Source organism: Leucopleurus acutus, assembly GCF_964270905.1.
Source record: "Leucopleurus acutus genome assembly, chromosome: 6".
In the NCBI taxonomy this organism is placed as follows: Eukaryota; Metazoa; Chordata; class Mammalia; order Artiodactyla; family Delphinidae; genus Leucopleurus; species Leucopleurus acutus.
In genome coordinates, this window is record NC_139149.1 from 5,250,125 (window position 1) to 5,277,236 (window position 27,112).

Sequence of the window (27,112 nt, forward strand, 5' to 3'; positions counted from 1 at the left end):
TCTTCATTGCTGTGTGCAGCTTCCTCTAGTTGCAGCGAGTGGGGGCTACTCTTCATTGCAGTGTGCAAGCTTCTCATTGCGGTGGCTTCTCTTGTTGCGGAGCATGGGCTCTAGGAACACAGGCTTCAGTAGTTGTGGCTCATGGGCTCAGTTGCTCCGCAGCATGTGGGATCTTCCCGGACCAGGGTCAAACCCATGTCCCCTGCATTGGCAGGCAGATTCTTAACCACTGCACCACCAGGAAAGCCCAAATCATCTCTTTCTTCTTGATTCAGTTTTCGTGGGCTATATGTTTATAGAAACTTGACCATTTCATCTAGGTTGTCCAATTTGTTGGCATATAATTGTTCATAGTATTCTCTTGTGGTTTTTTTGTATTTCTGCAGTGTCCCTTGTTATTTCTCTTCTTTCATTTATTATTTTGTTTATTTGGGTACTCTCTCTTTCCTTCTTGGTGAGCCTGGCCAGAGGTTTGTCAATTTTGTTTATCCTTTCAAAAACCCAACTCTTGGTTTTATTGATTTTTTTTTCTATTTTTTTAAATTCCTGTTTTATTTATTTCCTCTCTGATCTTTCTTATTTCCTTCCTTCTGCTGACTTTAGGTTTTGTTTGTTCTTCTTTTTCTAATTCTTTTAGGTGGTATGTTAGGTTGTTTACTTTAGATTTTTGTTGTTTTTTGAGGAAAGCCTGTATCACTATGAAATTCCCTCTTAGGACTGCTTTTGCTGCATCACATAGATTTTGTGTGATTGTGTTTTCATTGTCATTTGTCTCAAGGTATTTTTTAATTTCCTCTTCGATTTCATCATTGAGCCATTGATTTTTAAGCATGTTATTTAGTCTCCATGTGATTATTTTTTTCTCATTTTTCTTTTTGTGGTTGATTTCTAGTTTCATGCCATGGTGGTCAGAAAAGATCCTTGAAATAATTTCTGTCCTCTTAAATTTGTTGAGGCTTGTTTTGTGTTCTAGTATGTGGTCTATCCTAGAGAATGTTCCATGTGTGCTTAAAAAGAATGTGTATTCTGGTGGGGCTTTCTTTTGGGGGGGTGGGGAATGTAATGTCCTGAAGATATTAATTAAGTCTAACTGTTCTGTTGTGTCATTTGGGGTCTCTGTTTCTTATTGATTTTCTGTCTGGAAGATCTGTCCATTGATGTCAGTGGGGTGTTAAAATCTCCTACTATTATTGTATTCCCATCAATTTCTTCCTTTATGTCTGTTAGTATTTGTTTTATGTATTCAGGTACTCCTATATTGGGTGCATATATTTATTTTTTGTTGAACTACAGTTGATTTACAGTATCATGTTAGTTTCTGGTGTACAGCAAAGTGATTCAGTTGTATATATATATATATATATATTTTATATTCTTTTTCATATTCTTTTCCATTATAGTTTATTAAAAGATACTGAATATCTGTGCTATACAGTAGGGCCTTGTTTTTTTAATCTATTTTATGTATAGTAGTTTGTATCTGCTAATCCCAAATTCCTAATTTGTCCCTCCCCCCTTTCCCTTTTGGTAACATAAGTTTGTTTTCTATGTTTCTGTTTTGTAAATAAGTTCATTTGTATCACTTATATTGGGTGCATATGTGTTGAGTGTAATATCCTTTTCATGTGTTGATTCTTTTGTCATTATATAGTGTCCTTCTTTATCTTTCTTTATGGCCTTTATTTTAAAGTCTATTTTGTCTGATATGAGTATGGCTACTGCCACTTTCTTATCATTTCCATTAGCATGAAATATCTTTTTCCATTCCCTCACTTTAAATCTATGTGTGTCCTTCACCCTAAAGTGGATTTCTTATAGGCAGCATATTGTAGGTTCTTATTTTATTATCCAGTTTGCCACTCTATGTCTTTTGATCAGACGGAACATTTGGTCCATTGACATTTAAGGTAATTTTTGATAAGTATGATTTTATTGAGATTTTAAACCTTGTTTTCCAGTTGATTTTGTGTTTCTTCTTTGTTCCTTTCTTTATTTTTCCTTTTGTGGTTTGATAGTTTTCTATCGTAGCATGCTTGAGTTTGAGCAACTGAAAGAGCACGGTTGTGGACTGTTGAGATACAGATGCCTGTGAGCCGAGCAGGTGTGGGTGGATGGGCAGTTCTGCTTAGGTCATATGAACTTTGAGATGCCTGTCAGGCCTCTAGGCAGAAGAGCAAGCAGGTGGTTGGAACTGTGAGCCAGGAGTTGAAGAGAAATCTCCAAGCTGGAGAATTCAAGTGAGTTTTCAGCACCAGGACCAAAGCCACCTGAGGCAAGGCCCAGCCACCTGGGGCAGGGCAGGTGCCGCTTTGTGTCATCTGTCACTGCCTAACCGAGCGGGATGCCAGCTCCAGAGCACACCTTCAACCACTTAAGGCAAGCCATTACAATGACTGCAGCACCAAAATGTCCAAATACCCAAATCTGAACCCAGAGGGGTTGTGGCCAACCGCAGATAGCTCACACTGACAGTTATACAGCCGTAGGCTTCAGAGCACAGAGTGGGGAATGCCTTCTGTTACGAAATCACATATTCATACAGCATGAATCAAGACATATTGCAAGAAAATTCTGCAGTTGATTCTATGGACAGAACAGTAGAAATTAAGTCTACCAATGTTTCATTTACATGTAAAAAAAAAATATGAGAGGCTTATATACATACTACATCTTCAAGATCCATGAAAACTATTCCGACTCAAAAAACCATAAACGCTGTGAAAGGAATTACCTCAGCAATTACTTGGGACTTATGACAAATACAGTATCTTCAAATATTAAATGCTAAAATTGAAGAATTTTTGCTCCTCTGAAGGAAGGAGCATAAGACACTCACAGCAACATTTATGGAGAAATGATCACGAAGATTAGTGTAAACCACAAATTCCCTCAGGTCTCTCCAGTCTCGCAATATATTTATCTATATTTGTTATTTAAAAGGTGCCAGGGACTTCTTTGGTGGTCCAGTGGTTAAGAATCTGCCTTCCAATGCAGGGGACACAGGTATGACCCCTGATTGGGGAACTAAGATCCCACATGCCACAGGGCAACAAGCCTGCACACCGCAACTACTGAGCCCACACGTTCTGGAGACTGTGCGCCACAACTAGAGAGCTCACACGCCACAGCTACTGAGCCCGTGCACTCTAGAGCCTGCATGCCACAACTAGAGAGCCCACGCACCACAACTACTGAGCCTATGTGCTCTGGAGCCCGCATGCCACAACTAAAGAGAAGCCCCTGTGCCACAATGAAAGATCCCATGTGCTGCAACTAAGACCCAACACAGCCAAATAAATAAATAAAATTTTTAAAAAAGGTGTGACTACATATTAGGCAGGATTTTTTTAGGCAGGATTTTTTAAATAACAGGCTAAGGAAAGGCTGCATGAACATTGGATATAAGCTGAAGAGAAGTTCAGATCTTCCAAGCAGAAAGGTCAAGAAGAATGAGGTTAGTTGTAAAGACCAGCTAACATTTAGGGTTCCACCGTGCATGTGAAGATGTAACAACATTTGAAAAGTTACTTAACTTGAAACTGGTGTTGGCAGGCTCAACCTGCATAAAATAAACATTAAAGCTTCACATGCTTACCTCATTTAAGGACAACCTCACAATAAGGCAAAGACAATTTTATTTTTAATTTTATTTTATTGTGGTTAAGAACATTTAACATGAGATATACCCTCTTAACAAAATTTTAAGTGTATATTACATTATTTTTGACTATAGATACAATGCTGTACACAGATGTCTAGAGTTTACTTATCTTGCTTAACTGGAACTTTATGCCCATTTTTTAGTAACTCCCATTTGCCCCTCCTCCTGGTCACTGGCAACTACATTCCACTCTTTGATTCTATGAGTTGATTTTAGATACCTCTTATGAGTAGAATTACGCAGTATTTGTCTTTCTGTGAGTGACTTATTTCACTTAGCATAATGACCTCAAGTCGCACCTATGCTGTTACATATTGCAAAATTTCATTCTTTTTTAAGATTGAATAGTATTTCATTGTATGTATATACCACATTTTCTTTATTCATTCATCTGCTGCTGGACATTTAAGTTGTTTCCACATCTTGGCTATTGTGAACAGTGCTGTTACGAACATGGGAATGCTAATACCTTTTTGAGATCCTGATTTCAATTCTTTTGGGTAAATATTCAGAAGTGGGACTGCCAGATCATAGGGTAGTTCTATTTTCAATTTTTTGAGGACTCTCCATCCTGTTTTCCATAGCAGCTACAGCATTTTGCATTCCCACCAAGAGTGTGCAAGAGTTTCAATTTCTCCACATCCTCTCCTCTCATCCTCTTTTGGATTTGTTTGTTTTTTTGTTTTATTATAGCCATCCTGACAGGTGTGAGGTACTATCTCATTGTGGTTTTGATTGCATTTCCCTGATGATTAGAGACTTTGAGCATTTTTTTCATATACCTGTTGGCCATTTGTACGTCTTTTTTTGAAAAATACCTATTTAAGTCCTTAGCCAATTTTTTAATTGAGTTATTAGGGTTTTTGGCATTGAGTTGTAGGAGTTCCTTATATATTTTGGAGATTAACCCCTTATTAGATATGTGGTCTGCAAATATTTTCTCCCATTCTATAGATTACCTTTTCACCCTGTTGATTGTTTCTTTTCTGTGCAAAAGCTTTTTAGTTTGATGTAGTCCCACGTGTTTATTTTTGGTTTTGTTGCCTGTTCTTTTGGTGTCATATCCATGAAATCATTGCCAAGACAAATATCATGAAGCTTTTCCCCTATGTTTTCTTCTAGGAGTTTTAAAGTTTCAGGTCTTACATTTAAGACATTTTGAGTTGATTTTTGTTTTAAGGTATAAGATAAATGTCCAATTTCATTCTTCGTTTTTATGTGGATATCTAGTTTTCCCAATACCATTTATTGAGGAGACTGTCTTTCCCCCATTGCATATTCTTGACTGCTTTGTTGTAAGTTAACTGATCATATACGTGTGGGTTTATTTCTGGGTTCTCTATTCTGTTCCATTGGTCTATATGTCTGTCTTTATGCCAGTACTGTATTGTTTGAATAACTTCATAATATATTTAAATCAGGATGTCTGTCCTTTCTCAGGACTGATTTGGCTATTTGTGGTCTTTTGTGCTTCCATATGAATTGCAGAGTTGTTTTTTTTATTTCTGTAAAACAAAATGCCTTATGGATTTTGATAGAGATCGCATTGAATCTGTAGATCACTTTGGGTAGGATGGATATTTCAATAATATTAAATCTTCCAATCCATGAACACAAGATATCTTTCCATTTGTGTCTTCTTTTATTTCTCTCTTCAATATTTTGCAGTTTTCTGTAGGTAAGTTTTTACCTCCTTAGTTAAGCTTATTCCTAAGTATTTTATTCTTTTTTGGTGCTATTGTAAATGTGATTGCTTTCCTAATTTCCTTTTCAGAAAGTCTTTGTTAGAGTATCGAAACACAACTGATTTTTGTACATTGATTTCATATCCTGAAATTTTACCGAATTCATTTATTACTTCTAACAGTTTTTTTATGGAATATTCAGAGTTTTCTGTATATGAGATCATGTCATTTGCAAACAGGGACAATTTTACTTCCTTCCCAATTTGGACATCTTTTATTCCCCTTATTGCTTTGGTTGGGATTTCCAGTACTGTGCTCAATAGAAGTAGTGGGAGTGGGCATCCTTGTCTTGTTCCTGATCTTAGAGGAAAAGCTTTCAGTTTTTCACCATTGAGTATGATGTTAGCTGTGGAATTTTCATACATGGCCTTTATTATGTTGTGGTACTTTCCTTTTATTACTTATTTGTTGAGATTTTTTAATCATGAAAAGGATGTTGAATTTTGTCAAAAACTTTTTCTTCATCTATTGAGATGATCATGTGATTTTCATCCTTTATTCTGTTAATGTGTTATTTCATATTAATTGATTCTCACACGTTGAATCATCTTTGCATCCCAGGGATAAATCCTACTTCGTCATGGTGTATGATCCTTTTAATGTGTTGTATTTTGTTGAGGATTTTTGCATCAATGTTCATCAGGGATATTGGTCTGTAGTTTTCTTGTCAGAAAAAGTTGTCTTTGTCTGGTTTTGGTATCAGGAGGGTTATGGACTCATAAAGTGAGATTGGAAGTGTTCCTTCTTCAGTTTTTTGGAAGAGTTTGAGAAGGGTTGGCATTAATTCTTTAAACGTTTAGGCAGAGACATCTTTTAGATACATAAGATTGTCCTGTTGCATTTAACTTAAGCAGCTTACACACTAAAAGTAGGAAACTGTATCATTTTTTAAAAAGCTTTTAAAAGCTTAATTTGTTAAAAATAACTGGTCAGCTAAATCTACCATGAAAAATCATGATGTTTAATTTTTTGCAGTGAAAATTATTATAAAGTAATGCATGATATGATTTTATTGCCTTGCACAGTACTGAGGTGAAAATTAATTTTTTCATTAAAGTATTCTGTGACATAATTTCATTATATTATATTGTATTGATTTACCAAAACTTGTAATTTGGTAAAAACATTGCCTTCTTTGGTTTTGTATTACAAAAGTCTATGATCTAGAATATTACATTGTGGGCTCATTATGTTAAATTAAAAAATCAAAGTTATTACCTAAATTTTCCACTTCACATTTGTCTAACATAAAAGAGCCATGTATCAAAAATCATTTTTCACTTACTGCTAAGCATGACATGACATATTTTTAATGTAATTGCTTTCTGAAGTATTGATAATTATAACCAGAAAGCATCTTTTATACATGAAGGCCTACTTGACTGATTTCCCTGGAACTTAATTCTTTGTTTCTTTTTTTTTTCTTTTTCCTATTTTTTGGCCACGCCGCGCAGCATGTGGAATCTTAGTTCCCTGACCAGGGATCGAACCCATGCCCCCTGCAGTGGAAGCATGGTGTTTTAACTACTGGACCACCAGGGAGGTCCCTAATTCTTTGAATAATAGGGAACCATGGCAGCAAACAGCCACATGCAGCACATGTTTCCCCGTGGCCTTCTCTCTCATGGGAGAGAAGGCCACGGGGAAACAAGCAGCTGTGTGCTCATGGAGGCTGGACAGTTCGGAGGCCCTAGAGAGGTGCAGGGAAGAGTGTGGCATTTGGGCAAGTTTTAATCCTGCCTCTGCTGCTGGCTGCCTGTGAGACCTTAGCAAGTGTCTTAACCTCTGTGAGCCCCAAGTCTTTAACTGTGTAATGTGTCTAATAATACCTATTTCACAAGTAGGCTTGAATCTGATATATTAGTAGGCAGTACACTGTAAATTCCCAGTAAAGGTTATTTTACTCTCAGCAGTAAGAGAACAGGGAGGCTGGGGAGGATGAAAGAAGGTCAGAGTCTTTCCTGTGAGAAAACCCTGAGTAAGCCTTGAGGTGCAGAGGGGATTCAGATTTGGTGCTATAGATGTCTATAGAAGTTTTATTTGCTGAATGAAAAAGCATTCAGAAGCACGCAAACGCAAGGCTTCGTGGGACCTAAATCAAAAATCTTGAGCTGAGGAGATCACTAAATGTGATATGGGATCCTGGAACAGAAAGGATATTAAGGAAAAACTGAGAAAAGTATGGACTTTAATTAATAATAATAATGTACCAATATTGGTCCATTAATTCTGAGTAATGTATCCTGTCAATGTAAGATCTTAATAAGAGAAACTGGTGTGGGGTGTATGGGAATTCTTTGTACTGTCTGCCCAAATATTCTATAAATCTAAAACAGTTCTAAAAAGTAAAGTCTAGGGAATTCCCTGGAGGTCCAGTGGTTAGGACTCCGTGCTTCCACTGCAGGGGGCCCAGGTTTGATCCCTGGTTGGGGAACTAAGATCCCGAGTGCCTCTGGGCCAAAAAAAATAAAAGTGAAAAAAGTAAAGTCTATTAAAACAACAACAACAGTAACAAACTTTTTTTGTTTAACCTGAAAGCTGGACAGGATTTAGAGTGGAAGGCAGACGACAACAGCTGAGCAGAGGCAGCAGAGCAGACAAGGGCACATGAGGAGAGAGCAGTCGCGTGGGGAGGACAGCCTGGCATGGGGGGCCCTGGGGGCCCACTCCCTCTCCACCCTGGGCCAGCGCTGCTGCTCCCAGACCAGAATGTCAGCGCAGTGCGAGAAGCGGCTCTTGTGTCTGGTCCAGCTGGGAGGCAGTGCCTGGGCTGCCTGCTCCTCCAGCAGCAAACACAGACTGTACCACCCTCGTCTGACTCACCATCAGCAGGAACCCTTCATACAGGAGAGAAGAGAATTTAAACAGACTCAGTCTGGTGAAAACAGCCCAGAGATCTGGGTGATTTGGGGAAAGGAACTTTAGCTCTCTGGGCCCCAGCTTCCCCACCTACAGAATGGGGCACACAGTTTAGCCTTCTTTGTTCGTGTCATTAGGATGTGGTGAGAAGCCCGTGAGGCTGAGGCCTGAGCATTTACTCTGGTGACTCAGCACGGGGCTGCCTAGGACAACACTCCCTGCACCAACTGTCCTTCCTAGGAAGGGCCGTCAGACCTCACCCCTGCTGTCCCTTCCCCCTTCTCTATTCCTGGATCTCTGGGACTCTTCCGTGTCCTTGAACAACATCCCACTTGCGTCTGGGGCCTGATGCTGTCTCCATTGCCTGGAACACTCTTCACCCTTCCGCAGTACTCCCCTCCCCCCCAGGTCACCCCCAGCTCAGGGTGGCCAAGACCTCACACCCTTGGGCAGGGGCTCCTGTGCTCGCCGCTTCATCACTGTTTACCCCTATTCCTGCCGGACTCTGATCTCCACGGGAGCAGGGGGGTGTCTGTCTTATTCACACTGTGTCCTCAGAACCCCGTGTGTGTCTAGTCGCACAAACACAATAGGCACTGAACACTTTTCAGTGAATTCAGAAAGGAACAAACAAGTGCACAGATGTGATAAATGGAAGCCCCTGGCCAGTGGGTGCTGGGGGAGCAGCCAGAGCTGCCGACACCTCCCCAGACACCCCAACGTTCTGGCATGCCTGTTTCAACTCGAGACTGTATGCCAGGCTCTTTAGAGTTTCCTAAAGGGGCCTGCGGCCACCCCAAAAGACCGTCTGCCCTGACTCTACTGGAGCAGAATCTCCTGGGAGTTAGCAAATCACTTTGTTAAGGGCTGTTGACTGAGAACAGTGGGTCTCAGGCTTTGAGCTCTGCACCAGGTCACCTGAAGTCACACAGCCTGCTGGGCCCACCCCGGAGTTTCTGATTCAGCAGGTCTGGGGAGGGGCAAGAAACTGCGTCTCTGACAAGTTCCCAAGGGATACTGCTGGTCTAGGGACCCACTTTGAGAACCACTCTTCTCCAGGGCTCTAGGGCAGCACAGAGTAGACTCCCCTGCGGCATTCTCTCCTCACTGGAAGAACCACTGCTTTTTCTTTTAAGTGGAGACAGAAGATTGTTTGGGTGCTGTTCATCAGAGGTAAAGGGGCCCTTGCCAATCTTTTGTCTAGAATCCAGAATTCTTAGCTGTGTTGCTGTCTAAAAGTTCTAAATTATTAGAATCTCATAATGGATCAGACAGCTGGCTTGTCTTCCTACATAAAAATTAAATATCCAAAATCAAGACTGATTTTGTGTTGACCCGGCCGTGTCATTTATTCACCCAAAGATGCTTGCGGAGCACAGGACCACACCCTTTAATGCTTTCATGTACGTTAACGGCATGTGAACCTTCCAAGGGCCTTGCTTATATGAAAGGAGTTTGAGCACATCTCGGAGGACAGATGACTAGCTCTGCCCCCTGGCCGTTTGCAGACCAGCACTGGGCCTGGGTGTCCTGACTGCAGTCCTGGGGTGGTCCTCCCACTGCCACCTCCACTCACTCTCCTGTGAATGGTCTCCTACTTCCTTCATTTACGCAAACACCTCCTCTGTCCCAGACCCTGTGCTGGAAGCTAGATATTAGATGATGATAAAAATATTGGCAGACTCATGTTGAAACTGGCTTTCCTTTCCTCCCAGGCTGCAGGTTTGCTAGATAAGCAACCATTTTGTGAACTGCTGAGACCTCAACTGGGACTGGCTAAGACAGAGCCAAGAAAAGTAGTAACTCTTACAAAGAATCTGTTTTATTCCCTCAAAGAGATGATTGATTTTTAAATTCTCCTAGAAGAAGGTGTGGCAGAGAGACAGACTCTGTATCTCTTAAGACATATACTATATATTATTTACAGATTAAATTATAGGATGTCTGGGATTTGCTTTAAAATAATGCAGCACTGAAAGAAATCAAGGATCTAAGTATGGAGAGATATTCCACAGATTGGAGGACACAACAGAGTAAAGATGTCAGTTACCTCCAAATCAATACATGGGTTTGACACAATTTCTACCAAAATCCCAGCAAGGTTTTTTTGTAACTATAGACAACATTATTCTAATGTTTATAGAGAAAGGCAAAGGAACAAGAATAGCTAAAATAGTTCTAAAAAAGAGGAATAAAGAGGAACCACTCCACCAAATTTCAAGAATTATTATACAACTATAGAAAACAAGATTGTGTGATATTGGAGAAGAACAAACAAGTAAATTAATGGATCAAAATAGAGAATAAAGAAATAGTGCCAAACAAGTATAACCGAACAATTTTTAAAACAGCTTTTTTGAGATATAAACCACATACCATACAACTCACCCATGTAAAGTACAAAATGCAGATTGTTTTGTATGTTATTCATTTCTAAAATTGTGATAAAATGTGTTTTAAAATTTGCCATTTTATATGTATAATTCAGTGGCATTATTTTCACAAGGTATGCAACCATCACCACTATATATGGCCAAATTTTTTCATCACTCCCTGTTCCATTAAGCAATAACTCCCTGTTCCCCTCTCCCCACTCTGTAATCATTAAGCAGTAACTCCCTGTTCCCCTCTCCCTACAGCCCCTGGTAACCACTAATCTATTTTCTGTCCCTAAGAATTTGCCTATTCTAGGTACCTTATGTAAATGGGATCATACAATATGTGTCCTGTAGTGTCTGGCTCATTTCACTTAGCATAGTATTTTCCAGGTTCATCCATGTTGTAGTGTGTATCAGAACATCATTCCTTTTTATGACTGAATAATATTTCATTGTATGTAAATACCACATTTTGTTTTTCCATTTATCTGTTTGATGGACATTTGGGTTATTTCCACCTTTTGGCTATTATGAGTAATGCTGCCATGAACATTGGTGTACTAATATCTGTTTGAGTCCCTGATTTCAATTCTTTTGGGTACATACCTAGAAGTGTAATTGCTAGATCATATGGTAATTCTATGTTTTGCTTTTTGAGGACCTGCCAAACTCTTTTCCACAGCAGCTGCCTTGTATATCTTTTCTGAAGAAATGTCTACCCAAGACATTTGCCCGTTTTTTAATGAGTTTGTTGTAGTTGCTGTTGTTCTTGAATTGTAGGAGTTCTTTATATATTTCTAGATATTAGTCCCTTATCGGATATATGATTTGCAAATATTTTCTCCCATTCAGTGGGCTGCCTTCTCATTTTCTTGAAAGTATCCTATGATGCACAAAACTTTAAGATTTTGACGTAGTCCAGTTTAGCTATTTTTTTTTCTTTTGTTGCCTGTGCTTTTGGTGTCATATACAAGAAATAATTTCCACATCCAATGTCATAAAACGTTTCCCCTGTTTTCTTCAAAGAGTCTTACAGTTTTAGCTCTTATGTTTAGGTCTTTGATCCATTCTGAGTTAATTTTTGTATACGGCATTAGGTAAGGACCTAACTTCATTATTTTGCATGTGGATATTCAGTTTCCCAACACTATTTATTGAAAAGACTGTCTTTTCCCCTACTGACTATCTTGGCACCTTTGTCAAAAATCAACTGACCATTTATGTGAGGGTTTATTTCTGGGGTCTCTATTTTATTCTGTTAGACCAATAGAATATATGTCTATCCTTGTGCCAGTATCCCACTGTTTTGATAACTGTGGCTTTGTAGCAAGTTTTGAAGTCAGGTAATGTGAGCCCTCCAGCTTAGTTTTTTCATGATAATTTTGAATATTCAGGGTTCCTTGAGACTCCATATGAATTTTAGAATACGTTTTTCTATTTCTGTAAAAATGCCATTGGGATTTTGATAGGGATTGCATTGAATCTGTAGATTGCTTTGAGTATTATTGTCATCTCAACAATCTTAAATCTATTAACGCATGAACATGGGATGTCTTTCCATTTATTTAGGTTTTCTTTTTATATCTTTCAGCAATGTTGGAATTTTCAGTGTACAAATCTTTTGCCTCCTTGGTTAAAGTTATTCCTAAGTATTTTATTATTTTCAATGCTACTGTAATGGAATATAAAATATTTCTGTTTTCAAATTGTTCATTGCAAGTATATAGAAAAAAAACTGATTTTTTTGTGTTGATTTATATCCCCCAACTTTGCTGGATTTATTTATAAACTCTGACAATCTATTGTGGATCTTCAGAGTTTTCTACATATAAGATTGTATCATCTACAAACAGAAATAATTTTACTTTTTCCTTTCCAAGTTGGATGACTCTTATTTCTTTTTCTTGCCTAATTGGCCAGAATTTCCAATACTGTGTTGAATAGAAGCGGTGAAAGCAGGCATCCTTGTCTTTTCCCTAATCTCAAGGAAAAAGCTTTCAGTTTCTCATCATTAAGTATGATGTTAGCTGTGAGTTTTTCATATATGGCCTTTATCATATTGGGGACATTCCCTTCTATTCCTAGTCTGTGTGTTTTTATCATGAAATAGTGTCGAATTTTGTCAATGCTCTCTCTGCATCAACTGAGATGATCATGTAGGGTTTTTTCCCTTCGTTCTATTACTGTTGTATATTACATTGAATGATTTTCATATGTTGAACCATTCTTGTATTTCAGAAATAAATCCTAATCAGTCAAGATATATAATCCTTTTAATATGCTGTTGAATTCACTTTACTAGTAGTTTACTGGTATACTAATCCTCTGTTTAGAATTTTTGCATGTATATTTATGAAAGATATTTGTCTTCAGTTTTATTTTTTTAATAGTGTTTTGTCTGGCTTTAATGAGTTAGGAAGTATTTCTTCCTCTTCAGTATTTTGGAAGGTGTGAGAAAGATTAATGTTAATTGTTATTTAAATGTTTGGTAGAATTCACTAGTGAAGCCATCAAATCTTGGGCTTTTCTCTGTTGGGAAGTTTGTGATTCAATTTCCCTGGTAATTATAGGTCTATTCAGATTTTCTATTTCTTCTTGAGTCAGTTTTAGTACATGTGTTTTTCTAAGAATTTACTCATATAGTTTATCTAATTTGTTGGTGTATAACAGTTCAGTTGTTAGTATTTTCTCATAATTCTTTTTATTTCTGTAAAATTGATAGTAATGTCCCCACTTGGCTGACTGATATTTGACAAAAGTACAGAAGCAATTCAGTAGAGGAAAGTTTTTTTTTAGAAATAGTGCTGGAACAACTGGACATCCATAGGCAATAAAAATGAACCTTGACCTAAATCTCACATTTTATACAGAAAAACTCAAAATGAATCATAGGTTTAAGTGTAAAAGGTTTTAGAGGAAAAAACATAAATGAAAATCTTTTGGAACTAAGATTTGGTGAAGAGTTCTTAGATGTGACTCCAAAAGCATCACCCATAAAAGGAAAATTTGATAAATTGAACTTCATCAAAATTTAAAATTTTGCTCTGTGAAATCCTTGTTAGGAGGATGAAAAGATAAGCAACAGACTGAGAGACAATACATGCAAACCACATATCTGACAAAGGACTCATACCTAGAATATACACAGAACTTTCACCACGTATCTGACAGAGGACTCATATCTAGAATATATACAGAACTTTCAAATCTCAACATTAAAACAAACAATAGAAATAGAAAACAGGCAAAAAACATGAAGACATACCTCACCAGAGAAGATATATGAATGGCAAATAGGCACACGAAAAGATGTTCCACAGCACCTGCCTTTTGGGAAATGCAAACTAAGACCAAGATGCAATATTATTATACACCTATCAGAATGTCTAAAGTATAAAGTAGCGACAATACCAGATGCTGGTAAGGATGCTGAGAAACTGAATCTTTCATACATTGTGGTGCGAATGTGAAATGGCACATCCACTCTGGAAAATAGTTTGGCAGTTCCTTAAAAAACTAAACATTCAACTGTCATATGACTCAGCAGTTGCACTCCTGGGCAATCACATTTACCCCAGAGAAATGAAAACTTATGTCCACCCAAAAAACTGTACATAAAAGTTCCTCGTAGCTTTATTTGTGACAGCCTAAAATTGGAAACCACCCGGATGTCCTTCAATGGGTGAATGTTTAAAAAAATGTGCACATTTATTACATGGAATACTACTAAGCAATAAAAAGGAATGAAGTAAAAATACAAGCAACCACTTGGATGGATCTCAAGGGCATTTGCCTGAGTGAAAAAAGTCAACCTCAAAAGCTTACATACTGATTGCCGTGGAGGTTACACAAATCTACACAGGTGATAAAATGACATAGAACCATTTACATGTCTTGTACCAAGGGCAGTTTTCTGGAGTCATATGAAATATAATCATTGGGGAAAACTAGGTGAAGGGGACACAGGACCTCTCTGCAGTAGAGTCAGAACACCCTATACTGTATAGTTATTTCAAAATAAAAAGATTTTTTAATGCCTTAGAGGAAAAGGTATGACAGACAACTTTCAATAGACTGTAGTCTGTTTTAGATATGTGCTATGGTTACACTTTTTTAGAAAAGAGTCCTCATCTTGGGACTTCCCTGGTGGCGCAGTGGTTAAAGAATCCGCCTGCCAATGCAAGGGACACGGGTTTGATCCCTGGTCCAGGAAGATCACACATGCTGTGGAACAACTTATCCTGTGCGCCACAACTACTGAGCCTGCGCTCTAGAGCCCGTGAGCCACAACTACTGAAGCTCACGCACCTAGAGCCCGTGCTCCGCAACAAGAGAAGTCACTGCAATGAGAAGCCCACGCACTGCAATGAAGAGTAGCCCCTGCTCGCTGCAACTAGAGAAAGCCCGCGCACAGCAACGAAGACCCAAACAACGCAGCCAAAAATAAAATTTAAAAAAAATTTTTCTAAAGAGACAAGACATGCCACAAACAGGGAGATTATACTTGTGGCACAGATGGGTATCCAGAATAGAGGGGGAAAGTGTATGTATATAAACTATACATACATAGAAATATATTTTTACATTAATGATTATATTAAAAATAAATACTCAATAGACACTTCACATTAAAGGAAATACAGATAATCCATAAACATAGAAGATAAAATGTTCAACACATTAGTAAGCAGGAATTTTAAATTAAAACTACACTAAGATCCCATTTCATACCTATCGGCCTGTCAAAAATGAAACTGACAATGGCCATCCCAAGAGTTGGGAGGATGTAGAGTTGGAAACATTCCTACACACTGTCTGAAGTCTAAGTTGATAGGATAGCTTAGGGGACAGTTTGGCATACCCAGGACCCAGGGATGCCATACCTAGGTGTCTATACCCAGGAGCATGAATTCACTCCACGGGTAATGGTTTCATCCAAGAGGGCGAAAATCTTAGCTATTACAATGGTTTGTGATCCTCCAAAGAGCAACAGGACTTTAAAATATATAGTATATTCGTGGTATTAAAATTTCATTGGGGTCAATAGGAAAACAATGTATAAAAGGCTGTTTGGGCGGGGGTAATAATGAAAAAGAGGTTGGGAAACTCTGGGAGAAAGTCTGTGATCTATGCCCAGGCGGTACGTGGATGTGTCTGCAGCACCATCATTTGTACCAGCAACAGCATGGGAAACACCCGATGTTCTGCAGCAGTGCAGTGCACCTGCAAAGCTGCAAATACTCACAAAATGCAAGACTGTGCGTCAGGGAGACTGAATCATCACAACTACATGAGCTGTTGAGTAAAAAAGCCAGTCAGAGAAGAAAAGTTACTGGATGGTTCCATTTATATGAGGTCAAACCATGCAAAACTCAACAGAAATAAATGCTAAAACAAAGACAGCCTGTATAATTTATAGAAAGCTTGAAATATTGGGTATCTCTAAAGGAAAGAGAGGGGAATGGGATTGGAGTAGGATATACAGGAGGTTGAATTCTAAGATTCTGGAATTTTCTAAAACATGATGATAAGTGCCACAGGTGTTCATTTTATTAATTTTCAAACAATATTTGCATGTATATACTGTATATTTCTTTGGAGATATATACATATATGTTTAATAAGAAGTTGTTAGCATTTTTAAGGGCCTTATGCCATGTATGAGGTATGGTAAAGTATACTATGTATACCTGACACACTGGTAAGTGGTTTTGAATTGAAATCAACGGGAGGGGACTCGAGTGTCATGCCACGGCACATAGTTGTGTGTCCTTGTTTACTGAGCTGGTGGGGACTGAATGGTAGGTGATTTACAGTGATGTGTGAAAGTCGACCAGTGCACTTTTTCAACCAGACTGTGTTTTTGCAGCAAGAATGGTGTGAGAACCTGGCTCCCAGACCCTCTCCCTCCTCTTACAGAAGGAGCGTTTATCCCGGAAAGGCTTGTCTCCTTCTCCGCGTGTCCCCTCCCTTGCTGTCCTTTAGCAGTTGCTCTCTCTCTCTCCTTCCAGCCCTCCCTGATGGAGCTCTGGACACGGCGCTCCGTGCGGACGAGGCAGGCAGTGAGGAGGACCTGTACGAGGACGTGCACAGCTCCAGCCACCACTACAGCCACCCTGGAGGGGGCGGTGAGCAGCTGGCCATCAATGAGGTAGGGTCAGGGCTGCATGGGTGAAGGGATGGGGCTGGAACGCACGACCTGGCCATTGGGGCGACTTCAGCACGCTCATGCAGGCCTGGATGTCCACAGTCTGTGTTCCAAGCAGATGACAGTGGCACCGGCGTGCACTCCACACAGGTTCAGCCTGTGGCTCTCACTTTAGAATGTGGTGTCCACGAGCAGAGCTTGTCAAATCCAGGACCCTCCCCTCTGCCCTCAAGGGGCCTAGAAGGAACCCAGAATAGCAGGTGTGGTACCCAGGACCTGTGATGTAACTCCTGTAACACTGTCCTGGATGGAGGAAGCTCTGCTTGGCAGGAAGGAGGCCAGGGCTTAGCCCCTGACCTCTCAACCAGTTGCCTGGGCAGGACCTGGGCAAGGCACGTGATTTCTTCCCTATTGACTCCAAGAGCTTAAAGAGTATTGCTGTTGCTATGACAACTGTGTACTATATGTTACCACTTTTTACTGTTCCTACCTAAGCAGAAGAAATCAGTACGAAACTTTATCTAGGCAAAACTGGTCCCCATGCCAAGTCCTCCTTTTGTATTCTCCAAGGAAGGAGAAATTTCGAGACCTGGAGGCTCCTCTGTTTTTCTCACTCACTTCTATTTTCTCCCCATCTTCTTTTTCACTTAATTTGGAGAAGGCTGTTGAACATAATGTGGTAGGTAACTGGCACAAGCACATGTCCATAACAGCACCACATTCTCCTCTTGGCCATGATATAAATGTATTTCTGCTTCACTAAAACGAATCAGACCACCCACGATCTTGCAGAAGATTTTCCCCTCACGAGGAGATCAGTGTACAAACAGTTAGCTTCTGACATTTCTGGAGCCCTTCGGGAGTGTGGTGTCCTCACTACCTACCTGACAGTCACCAGTGCACCAGCGCTTCCCACAGGCCCGGCTCTGAATGATGATTTAAAGTAGCCATTAAATAATGATTTCATCAAAATCCATGATGCATAAGGAATAAGCATCCAAATAAGTTGGTTTTTCCAATATATGAAGCCTTTCTTTAAGTGCTTCTCATAAACTATTTTGAATGGAAGGGGCTCCAAAATGATGTCATCTTAGTAGAATTCACAGAGAATGGTTTGCTTTTTCTTGAAGATTCAGCCGCCCTCAGTCTTGGGGCCCAGCCACGGTGGGAGGCCATGTGGGGCAGGGGGAGAGTTTCTCACACCTGGATGGGAGCTCCTCCCTGCCAGCGACCAGGTGTGGAGATCTGAGCAGGTAGTCCTCTGAGTGCTGAGCTGTAAAATAGGATGACCGTACGGTTACAGGAGGACGGACAAACGTAAGTAACGTGGCACGCAGTGGGCTGTCAACCTCCAATGACGCAGATGGTAATGAGGAAGGAATAGTAACATAAAGCTTTCTGTGTGGGGTTATCTGATTGGCCATCAGTGCTGCGTCGTTAGAGCTCTTGTGTCTACTTTTTATAGCTGTTCATCTCCTACCTAGTGGTGGAATCTGGTCCCACATCATGCTGCTGGTGGGGAGGTGCCTTTTTGGCCCTTAAAAATGTGTCCATTCTAAGGTCTTTGGATGACGAAAGCCAAGAGCCAGGAGTGCTCTAGAAGAACAAGTAGGCTCTGGCCAAGGGCAATGAAGGCAATTTAGACCATGAATTGTATAGGACCTATTTTAGCTGCTTAGAGAATTTGTTTTCTGTTTGGTTCAAAGGTCCTGCCTGGTATTTGAGGTTACTGAGTGGACAGCGTGGTGGTGTTGTACCTGTGTTTAGAGCCCTCAGCGCTCCCAGGGTGCTGGTCTTCCCTGGACCCTGGGCGAGCGCCCAGGGTGGGGTGAGGATGCAGCATGCCACGGAGGAGGACGGCCGGGCCAGGCAGCAGAGCCCCTCCAGTGATACAAGGCTGACATGGGGCAGGGGCTGGGCTGCTGGCTAGTGGAGGACCTGCTGCAGGTCGTTCCCGTCTCGGGCCTCTGTTTCCTCTGTGTGGGGTGAATAAGGCCCCTGGGCCCCACTGGCATGTAGGAGAGTCACCGTGCCCAGGTGTACTGGGTACCCGGGAAAGGCTGTATTCGTTACGATTCCTGGGCAGCATTAAATAGATTCACCTTATCAGGAACTCCAAAGAGACATAAGAGGTGATTCTCCAATGACAGGCTGGTTCCCCCAGCCTTGCGAGATCAGCACGTCCTGCTCTGCATCCCCGGCCCCTCTGGCACGCACAGCTCTTGCGTGTGAGGCAAGAAGGCTTACTGGTGGTCAGTGTGGGTTTCAGGCTTGGAGATGATAGAAGCAACACGTGTCAGAGAGAAGTCCACACTAAATAGCATCTGGCTTGCTCTGAACTCACACGTGCACTTGTATTTTCTAAGAATACGTTGGTGTCATGTTCTAAATTGGGACACTGTCTAGTTCCTGGTGACCTAAGGAGGGATCGCTCTTCAATTTCCTAAGCAGGAGGCAACCGAAACCAGCTGGCCTGAAGAGCAGGCGATGCAGGGGGGGCAGCGAAGCCCTTTTGTGTCCTGGGTACATGACGAGCGTGTGTGTGTGACCACGTGAAGATCTGAGTGTGAGGTGTGCGCGTGTGTGTTGCATGCATGTGACACACATTTACTGAGTGTTTAGTGTGTGTCAGGCAGTGTCTCAGGTCTGGGACAGAGCTGTGCAGAGGACATCGTCCTGCCTTCCGGGAGCTGACCGCCGGGGTGACGGCAGGCACTGCATGTCTGTGTGTGGGACCTGGCCTCGTCTGCATGTGCCCCAATGGAAGGAGATGTCTTGTTCATCCTGTATCCCTTGCCCCTAACTTGTGCCTCGTGCCTTGTGACTGTCCAGTTCCTGCAGCATGAGTTAACGTCAGGGCCCAGAAGTGTCCCCTCTCTTTTCGGTATTGTCCCCGCCAGATGCCCGTGACCCGGGCCCAGGCCTGGGCCTGTCTGCCCAATTCCTCACCCCCCTCCCACCCTCTCCCTGCCTCCCACAGCTCCGGCCATGCTCTGCTGAGCTGGCGTCACCCCTGAGGTCAGGCCTGAGGACATTCTTAGCCCAGGGATTTTTTTTCTGAAGAGTTGAGGGCTGAAAGTAGGCAGTGTCTTTGGAAGACATTGTTCTTGTTTCTTTTTAACCTCCCCACCCGAAGTTGTGAGATGGGACTGGCCCCCAGCCAGGAGGCCTGGGGTCTCCTGGTGCTCAGCCACCGCCCTGCAGATTGCAGTCTCCCCTCCGGGCCAGGCCAAGCTGTGCTGGAGGACGGCACGCGTGTGGAGCTGGGCTTCCCCTCAGCTCTGCCCACTTGCTGCACGGAGCTGAGGGCCTTCGAATGTCCAGCTCCCCTCCAAACACCTGTGTGTAGACCTGCTCCAGGAGGGCAAGGGGGCGCTGAGGGCAGCTTCTGGATCATCCTGCGGAGAGAAGATGACACCCAGACTAGAGGGCAGACAGACATAAAGCTTGTTCTCCAACCTGGGGCTTAAAGCGTAAAGGAGCTTTGCCGGTAACTCGGCCAGCACAGCAGGTGGGAAGCCGGACTGGCCCAGCCCCCCAGGCCGTGGGGTCACCAAAGACAGAAGACAGTCTGGCCATCCACCTACTTGCAGCACTTCTTGGTGGAGCATTTAGAGAACACCGCAGGATGCGAGGCTGGCTTGCGACCACCCCTTCCTGGAGGCAGTCTGACCCTCCATCCAGGAGTTTCTGCCTTCCCTGGTGCCTGTGACCCTGGCTATCTGTCCCCACACCTGACTTAGCTCTTGCACCCCCTCCCCGGCCCCAGGGAGGAGCCCAGTACTGGTCAGGGCTCCAGACCCCTCACGCGCGCCCTGAGCTGGGTGACAAACGGACGTAGGTCTCCGAGAGACGGGGCAGGAGCAGCTCGAGGCCCCAGCGCCAGGCCTGCAAGTGCCCATGGCCAGCAGCCCAGAGCAGCCTTCCTCTTCCCTCACCCTCCTGAAGCCATGTCCCGGACACCTAGGTCACCCCCCTCCACGGCAGTCCTGCTCCTCCCAGACCTACACACTCACCCAGCTAGCCTGGTGGGCCAGACCCTGCTGCCTCTTCTACTCCTCCCTGGCTTGGATCCTTTCAGCCTGAATCTTTCAAGGGCCTACGCCTTTGTTTTCAAGCTTTTTTGGCTTTGTTTTTGGTCATGAAATACACACACAAATACTGTTGCTACTATCTTCCCTGCCGTACACCCAGATCACTGGGATCTGAAGGCTGGGTGCCCTGGGGTGGGGCAGAAGCCACCTCTCAGTCCTCCATCCCGGCCCAGGTTCAAGGTTCTTCTGCCACTTAACGTCTCCCAGGCTGCTCAGCTGCACAGGGGACACAAGCGTCATCCCAGAGCTGAGCCGTGGCTGAAGTCCTGAAGCTCGCCCCCGAGGCCAGGCAGCAGCAGGAAGGTCCTGCAGACCCACAGCGCTCAGTGCTGCGCTGACCAGTGGCTTCCTGGAACCACCCTGACTGGTGGCCTGAGGTCACACAGCCCACCGTGCCCGCCTTCCTGGGTGTCCGATGGCTCTGCAACCACAGGGGCACAATGACTCAAGTCAGGGGTCCGAGCCACACCCCACCAGAGGCGTCACACAGTCTTACCAGTGCTGGGATTTGGGGCAATAGGGAGTCCCCACAATCCTTGTGAGAGCTTGAAGGGAGAAAATCTTGAGCCAGTTATTTGAAGAACTGGGCAGGAAAAGAAGACTCTTTCCCCCAACTAGACAGATAGGCCCAGTTGAACCTTCAGACCTGAGGGGGGCAGACAGCCTCTCTGGACACATCCCAACCCTCCTCTGCCACACACACAGGTACCCACCTGCACACATACATCCCGGCGTCCACTTGCACTCTTCAGCAGGATGGTGACGTCCACAGGTACCATCGTCTCTACTCACTCACATGCATGTAGAGCTGGCACACACACAGGGAACCTGAACATACAGCCACCCTCAAGGGAACACCCAGCCTCTGCACGTAATCCCTCCATGGGCTTCTCCTGCCCCAGGAGCCTCAGAGCTGAGCATGGAGCCTGGAAACCTCTGCCCACTTCTGAGCTGCTTTTCAGTCTCCTCGGCCCCCTCAGCTGCTGCCTCCTGACCCATCAGAGGGGCTCGGTGACTGTGACAGAGCTCCTCACTGTGGATGGAATGACAGGCTTGCACATGAGCTCTGAGCCCTGCAAGGTTAAGGTTGCAAGCTCTGTCTGGGAGGCAGTAGAAACCCCCGGGTACCTGACATAGGGTTTTTTTCAAAAGCTGCTGAACCACATGCAGAAGAATGAAATTGGACCCTCAAAAATCAACTCAAAATGGGATTAAAGACTCAAATGTAAGACCTGAAACCATTAACCTACTAGAAGAAAACAGGGGAAAAAGCTTCGTGGCATTGTTCTGGGCCATGATTTTTGTATATGACACATTTGAAAAGCACAGGCAGCAAAAGCAAAAATAGACAAGTGGGATTGCATCAAACTAAAAAGCTTTGCACAGTAAAAGAAACCATCAACAGAGTGAAAAGGCAACCTATGGGGTGGGAAAATATATTTGCAAACCATATATCTGATAAAGGGTTAATATCCGAAATCTCTAAGGCACTCACAACTCAATAGAAAAAAAAAAAGAACCCAAAAAACAAACCAGAAATAATAATAGTAATAACCCAATTAAAAAATGGGCAAAGAGACCTGAATAGACATCTCTTAGAAGAAAATGCCCAACGTTACTGGACATTCAAATATCAGGGAAAGGCAAACCAAAACCATAATGAGACATTACCTCACACCTTACAATGGCTATTATTAAAAAGACAAAAGATAAGTGCTCTTGAGGATGCGGGAAAAGAAACCCTTACACACCGTTGCTGGGAATGTAAACTGGTGCAACCACTTTGGACAACAGTGTGGAAGTTCCTCAGAAAGTTTAAAATAGAACTATTATACGCTCCAGCAATCCCATTTCTGGATGTATATCCAAAGGAAATGAAATCAGGATCTTGAAGAGATATTTGCACTCCCATGTTCACTGCAGCATTATTCACAATAGTCAAGATATGGAAACACCTAAGTGTCCGTCAGCGGATGAATGGATGAAGGAAAATGTGGTATATATATTATTCAGCCTTAAAAAAGAAGGAAATCCTGCCCTTTGCAACAAGGTGGATGAACCTAGAGGACATTATGCTAAGTGACACAGAAAGACAAAGACTGCATGATTGCACTTATATGTGTAATCTAAAAGTCAAACTCACAGAATCTGAGAGTAGAGTGGCTGCCAGGGGCTGGGGGAGAGAGAAATGGGAAGATGTTGGTCAAAGAGTACAAAGTTTTAATTACGCAAGATGAATAAGTTCTGGGGATCTCATGTACAGGATGGTGAGTATTGTTAACAGTACTGTATTGTACTTAAAATTTGCTGAGTGGTTAGTTCTTAAAGTGTTCTCACCACACAGACAAAATGGTAACTCTGTGAGGAGATGGAAGTGGTAATCCAGCCACCACAGTGGCTTGATTGTGGTGGTCATTTTACAGTGTATATCAAGTCGTACGCCTTAAATATATACAATTTTTGTCAATCATACCTCAGTGAAACTGGAAAGGGAGGGTTAGCGGCTGAAGAAGCCAGCTCCTTTCCCATAGGAACAAAATGCCGCTCTGATGGGCAAGGTCAGTAGGAGAGGTTCTGAGTCAGGGCCTTTCTGGAGCATCTCAACACGGATCCGCCCGCCTGTCCAGAGTTCAAATTCCTGGACGAGTTTATGACAGAGCAAATCGACCTTTCAGAGCCGCATTTACTCATCTGTGCTGTCGGGGCCAAGGCAGCCCTTGGTGTTAGGACTCAGAACCCCTGGCCCCCGGCACCCTAAGCGCCCCCGTGGTCATCTATGCGCCCGGCCCGCGCGGAGCCAGGACCGCGGAGACCCCTCGGGCGGAGGCGCCCCGGGCCGAACGCGGCGCGCGCGGGAGCCGCCCGGCCCGACCCCGGCCCCGCCCCCAGCCCCGCCCCCGCCGGCGGCCGGGTCGCTGGGCCGGGTCTTGGGGGACGCGGCGCACGCGGTGAGGGAGAAGCCCCGGCCCGGGGAGCGCGGCAGCTCCGCCCCCGCTCTAGGCGCTCCGGCAGCCCCGCGGCCGCCCTGTCGCGGCGGGATCCCCGGGCACGCGGAGCCGGGAGGCTGGGCGCCATGGCCAGGGCCCCGCAGTCCCGGCGCCGCCCAGCGCCGCCCGGGAGCGTCCTGCGCGCCCTGCTGCGCTGCAACCTGCCCCCCGGCGCCCAGCGCGTGGTGGTCTTCGCCGTGCTGGCGCTGCTCGTGCTCATCAATGTTGTGCTGATATTCCTGCTGGCCTTCCGCTGACCGCCGGGGTGAGTGGCGCCGGCGTGGGTCCCCTCCGCCGCTGCGCGTCTTTCCTGCCGCCCGGCTCCGGCTGTGGCCGCCCCAGCCCCCAGCTGCCCGAGGCGGGTACCCGAGAGCCCTGCACCGCCCCACGAGGGGAGGCCTACACCTCAAACCCGTGCGCTGGGGCCAGTCTGTGTGCGCGTCCCCCGGGGCACGGCCGGGTGGGTGACTTAGGGGCGCGGTGACACATGTGCCATGGGGTCCTTAATGTCTGTCTCGTGTGTGTGTGTGTGTGTGTGTGTGTGTGTGTGTGTGTGTGTGTGTGTGTGTGACTGAGGGTGCAGATGCCGCTGTGGCCGCAGCTGTCTGGTTGTCAGGGAACCTTGCACATGTGACCACCGTGTGAGCGGATCTGGACATGCCTTTCTGTGCGGGTTGAGAGATGTCTGAGGATGAGGGGGCTCTTCTGCTTATGTTGCCTGCAGTTGCTTTTCCCACTTTAGGTGTTAGATAAGTGGTCTCAGTCAGCGTGCCCCCCACTGCAGGCAGGCCGCCCCCCACCCTGCCCCTTGCAGTTGGGCACCCCTGGGCTGCGTGTGCGGGGGCCCGTGGGATCTGCGTTGTGTTCCCAGACTGTCGGCATGGACTCCTCCACCAGCGTGCATGTGTGAGACAGCTGGGAGGTGGGGCAGGGTGGGGAGGGTGGGGGCGCTTTGAGGCAGAGCCTGGCTTTCCCAGCCCTGTCAAACTCTCAGAGGCACAAAAGGGGATCCAGCACCCTGTCCCTGGCTTGTCTTCGTCCTGAAATTGCCCCTCACCATCCGGGACAGTCCCCCACCTGCCTCCACATAAACACCCCATACCTCAGAGCCAGCGTATGCTCCCCACTGCCAGGCCAGGAGGGAGCCCGGAACCCTCGCCCCTGGGCCTGCCCAGCCTGAGTTTTGGCTTCAGTGCAGCTGCACCTCAGAGTGCCAGGAAGGGCCTCTGTCCAGAAGCCCACCCAGCACTGGCCCTGGCAGCCTCCAGGCTGTCCTGAAAGTGGAATGTGTCTCTGACCTCTTGGAGCTACATCTTGTCTTAGTGATGTCACATAAATGGTTAATGTCATAGCTGTGCCTTGTCTGAGCACCTCCTATTTGTGGAGCTACACGGGAGACTGGTGACCCAGGTACAGCACACTGTTACTCTGGGTTCTGATGGGGACCGAGGCACGGGGATATCAGGGGAGTTGCTCATGGCTGTGTGTCTATCAAGTCCCCTGTGCCCAGCAAGTCGCTGGGACAAGGAAGTGACAAAGGTCACCCTACCCTACCCCCTGCCATCAAGGGCTTCTAGGTGACGGGTCAGGATGGGTATGGGGGCTTGTCCATAAAGGCGTAAGGAAGCCTGCCTCTTTGCCCCATGGAGCCCTTCCCAAAGCTGAGCAGGAGACCACCTGCGGAGGACCCGCACCTCTCCGCAGAGGCTGGCGGGATAAAGCGGGGGCAGGCAGGAGGCACTGGGCCATGCAAGCGGGGATTTTGCTCAGGGCTCATTTGAGGGGAGGTGGGGACAGGGGGAGGTGCCTGACCTGATTAATATCATGTGGGACTCACCTGGGAAGGGAACTGGTCAGAAGCTGGGCTGTGTGGGGTGTGTCTGCAGTGCTTCCTCCCTGCATGGGCTCTAGCAGTGGGGACTACCTCCACACTGTCCTGGAGACTAGCGCGTGCAGCTCGTGTGACCTGAGGATGGACGGCATCCGCCTGCGATCTAGCAGATTGTTCTCAAGAGATCAGAGTGTAGCATCCCATTAGCCAGCCTGTGAATGTGCACTGGCAGGTGCGTGCCGGAACAGGGAGTCTCAGAACACCCACTTCCCCAGGATCAAAACTACAAAGCTTAATAAACCAGAAGTTTTGTTCCCTGCCATATTCAAACCTCAGGTTACGAAAGCAGCTCCAGGGGTCAACCCTCCCCAGTCTCCGTAACTCATCACTCAGAACGTACAAGCCTTCCCAAATAGTCTCCATCCTGATGGGCCAAGTCACCCTTGGTCACTGTCCCTGTACGGGAATGTTCACCTGCAGCCACGTCCTCATTGGCTCAACTGCACCACCTTTGAGCCACTCTGCTTCCTCTTGGTCTAGGGCCAGATCCTCTGAGGGCTGGATGGCAGCCTGCTTGTGCCCGTGTGCCGGCTGTGGGCCGCCCAGCCTGATGCCTGCTCCCGGGCTGCAGCTGGCCAGCTCTTCTCACGTGGCCTCGCTGAATCCTCTGGTCTCATCCTGGCCGCACTGCAGCCCGGAGGTTTCTCCCTGCAGAAGAGGACAAGCCTGTAGTAGGTCTTCTTAGCTGGGATGAGTACAGTGGTTTCTTGAGGAGGCCTGCAGCCCCCAGGATTAGCCCAGTGCTGTCTGCCCAGGGTCCCTGGGTGGGCCACGGGAATCTGCAGCCCTTGAACAGCTGCTGCTGTGAGGATGGGTGTACACATAAGCTGTGGATTATTCTGAAGAGTGGTTTCACTGGGGTTCGGAGCAGGTTTAAACCCAAGAAAAGATGAAGAACCTCATGGTGGTTTGTGAACGTGCTTTCTCAGGCCCTACCCTGGAGGAAGGGCCCAGCCTGAGTGCGCTCCAGTACCCAAGCACCCCCTGCTTCTCACCCTGTCCCTTTGGGGTGTCCCCGCTGGGCAGCAGCTCAGAGGAGGAAACAGCACAGAGGCTGTGCCTGGTGAGGCCCCAAGGCCTTGACTGCTTAGCCAAAGAGCCAGCTCAGGTCTGTGACAGTCAGAGCCGACACCTGGTCCCAGTAGAGAGGGGCACGAACCTCACCTCCTGGGCAGCCCCCAGCCCACTGCTCAGGAGGTGGGCTGCCCGAAGCTCACGGAGCCACTCGTCATTCACGGAGTAGACACTCAGCCCACATTACATGAGCAGGGAGGAGTCAGCCCAGTGCAAAACGGAGCTCTGAGCACAAGGGCTGCCTGGGAGGGGAGCGTCCCTCCTAATGCGATTTC

The 27,112-nt window shown here is 45.2% G+C and overlaps 2 protein-coding genes across 4 annotated transcripts in view; both read left to right on the forward strand.

Moving 5' to 3' along the window:
• The window catches only part of LOC309963422 (rho guanine nucleotide exchange factor 4), a gene marked incomplete at both ends in the record, with an annotated part of 252,503 nt that overhangs the window by 216,316 nt on the left and 9,075 nt on the right, over positions 1 to 27,112 (forward strand). For 2 of the 3 annotated variants that reach the window (XM_082841764.1, XM_082841765.1), the window contains one exon: positions 16,655 to 16,794. The exons of the other annotated variant lie outside the window; for it this stretch is intronic. In XM_082841764.1, coding sequence (XP_082697890.1) covers positions 16,655 to 16,794 — 140 coding nt within the window. The remainder of the gene's footprint in view (positions 1 to 16,654; positions 16,795 to 27,112) is intronic. 3 annotated transcript variants of the gene reach the window in all.
• Positions 23,959 to 24,129, forward strand: SMIM39 (small integral membrane protein 39; the record flags this gene model as incomplete). Its single annotated transcript, XM_082841082.1, has 1 exon — positions 23,959 to 24,129. One exon carries the CDS (start codon positions 23,959 to 23,961, stop codon positions 24,127 to 24,129), a length of 171 nt encoding a protein of 56 aa, XP_082697208.1.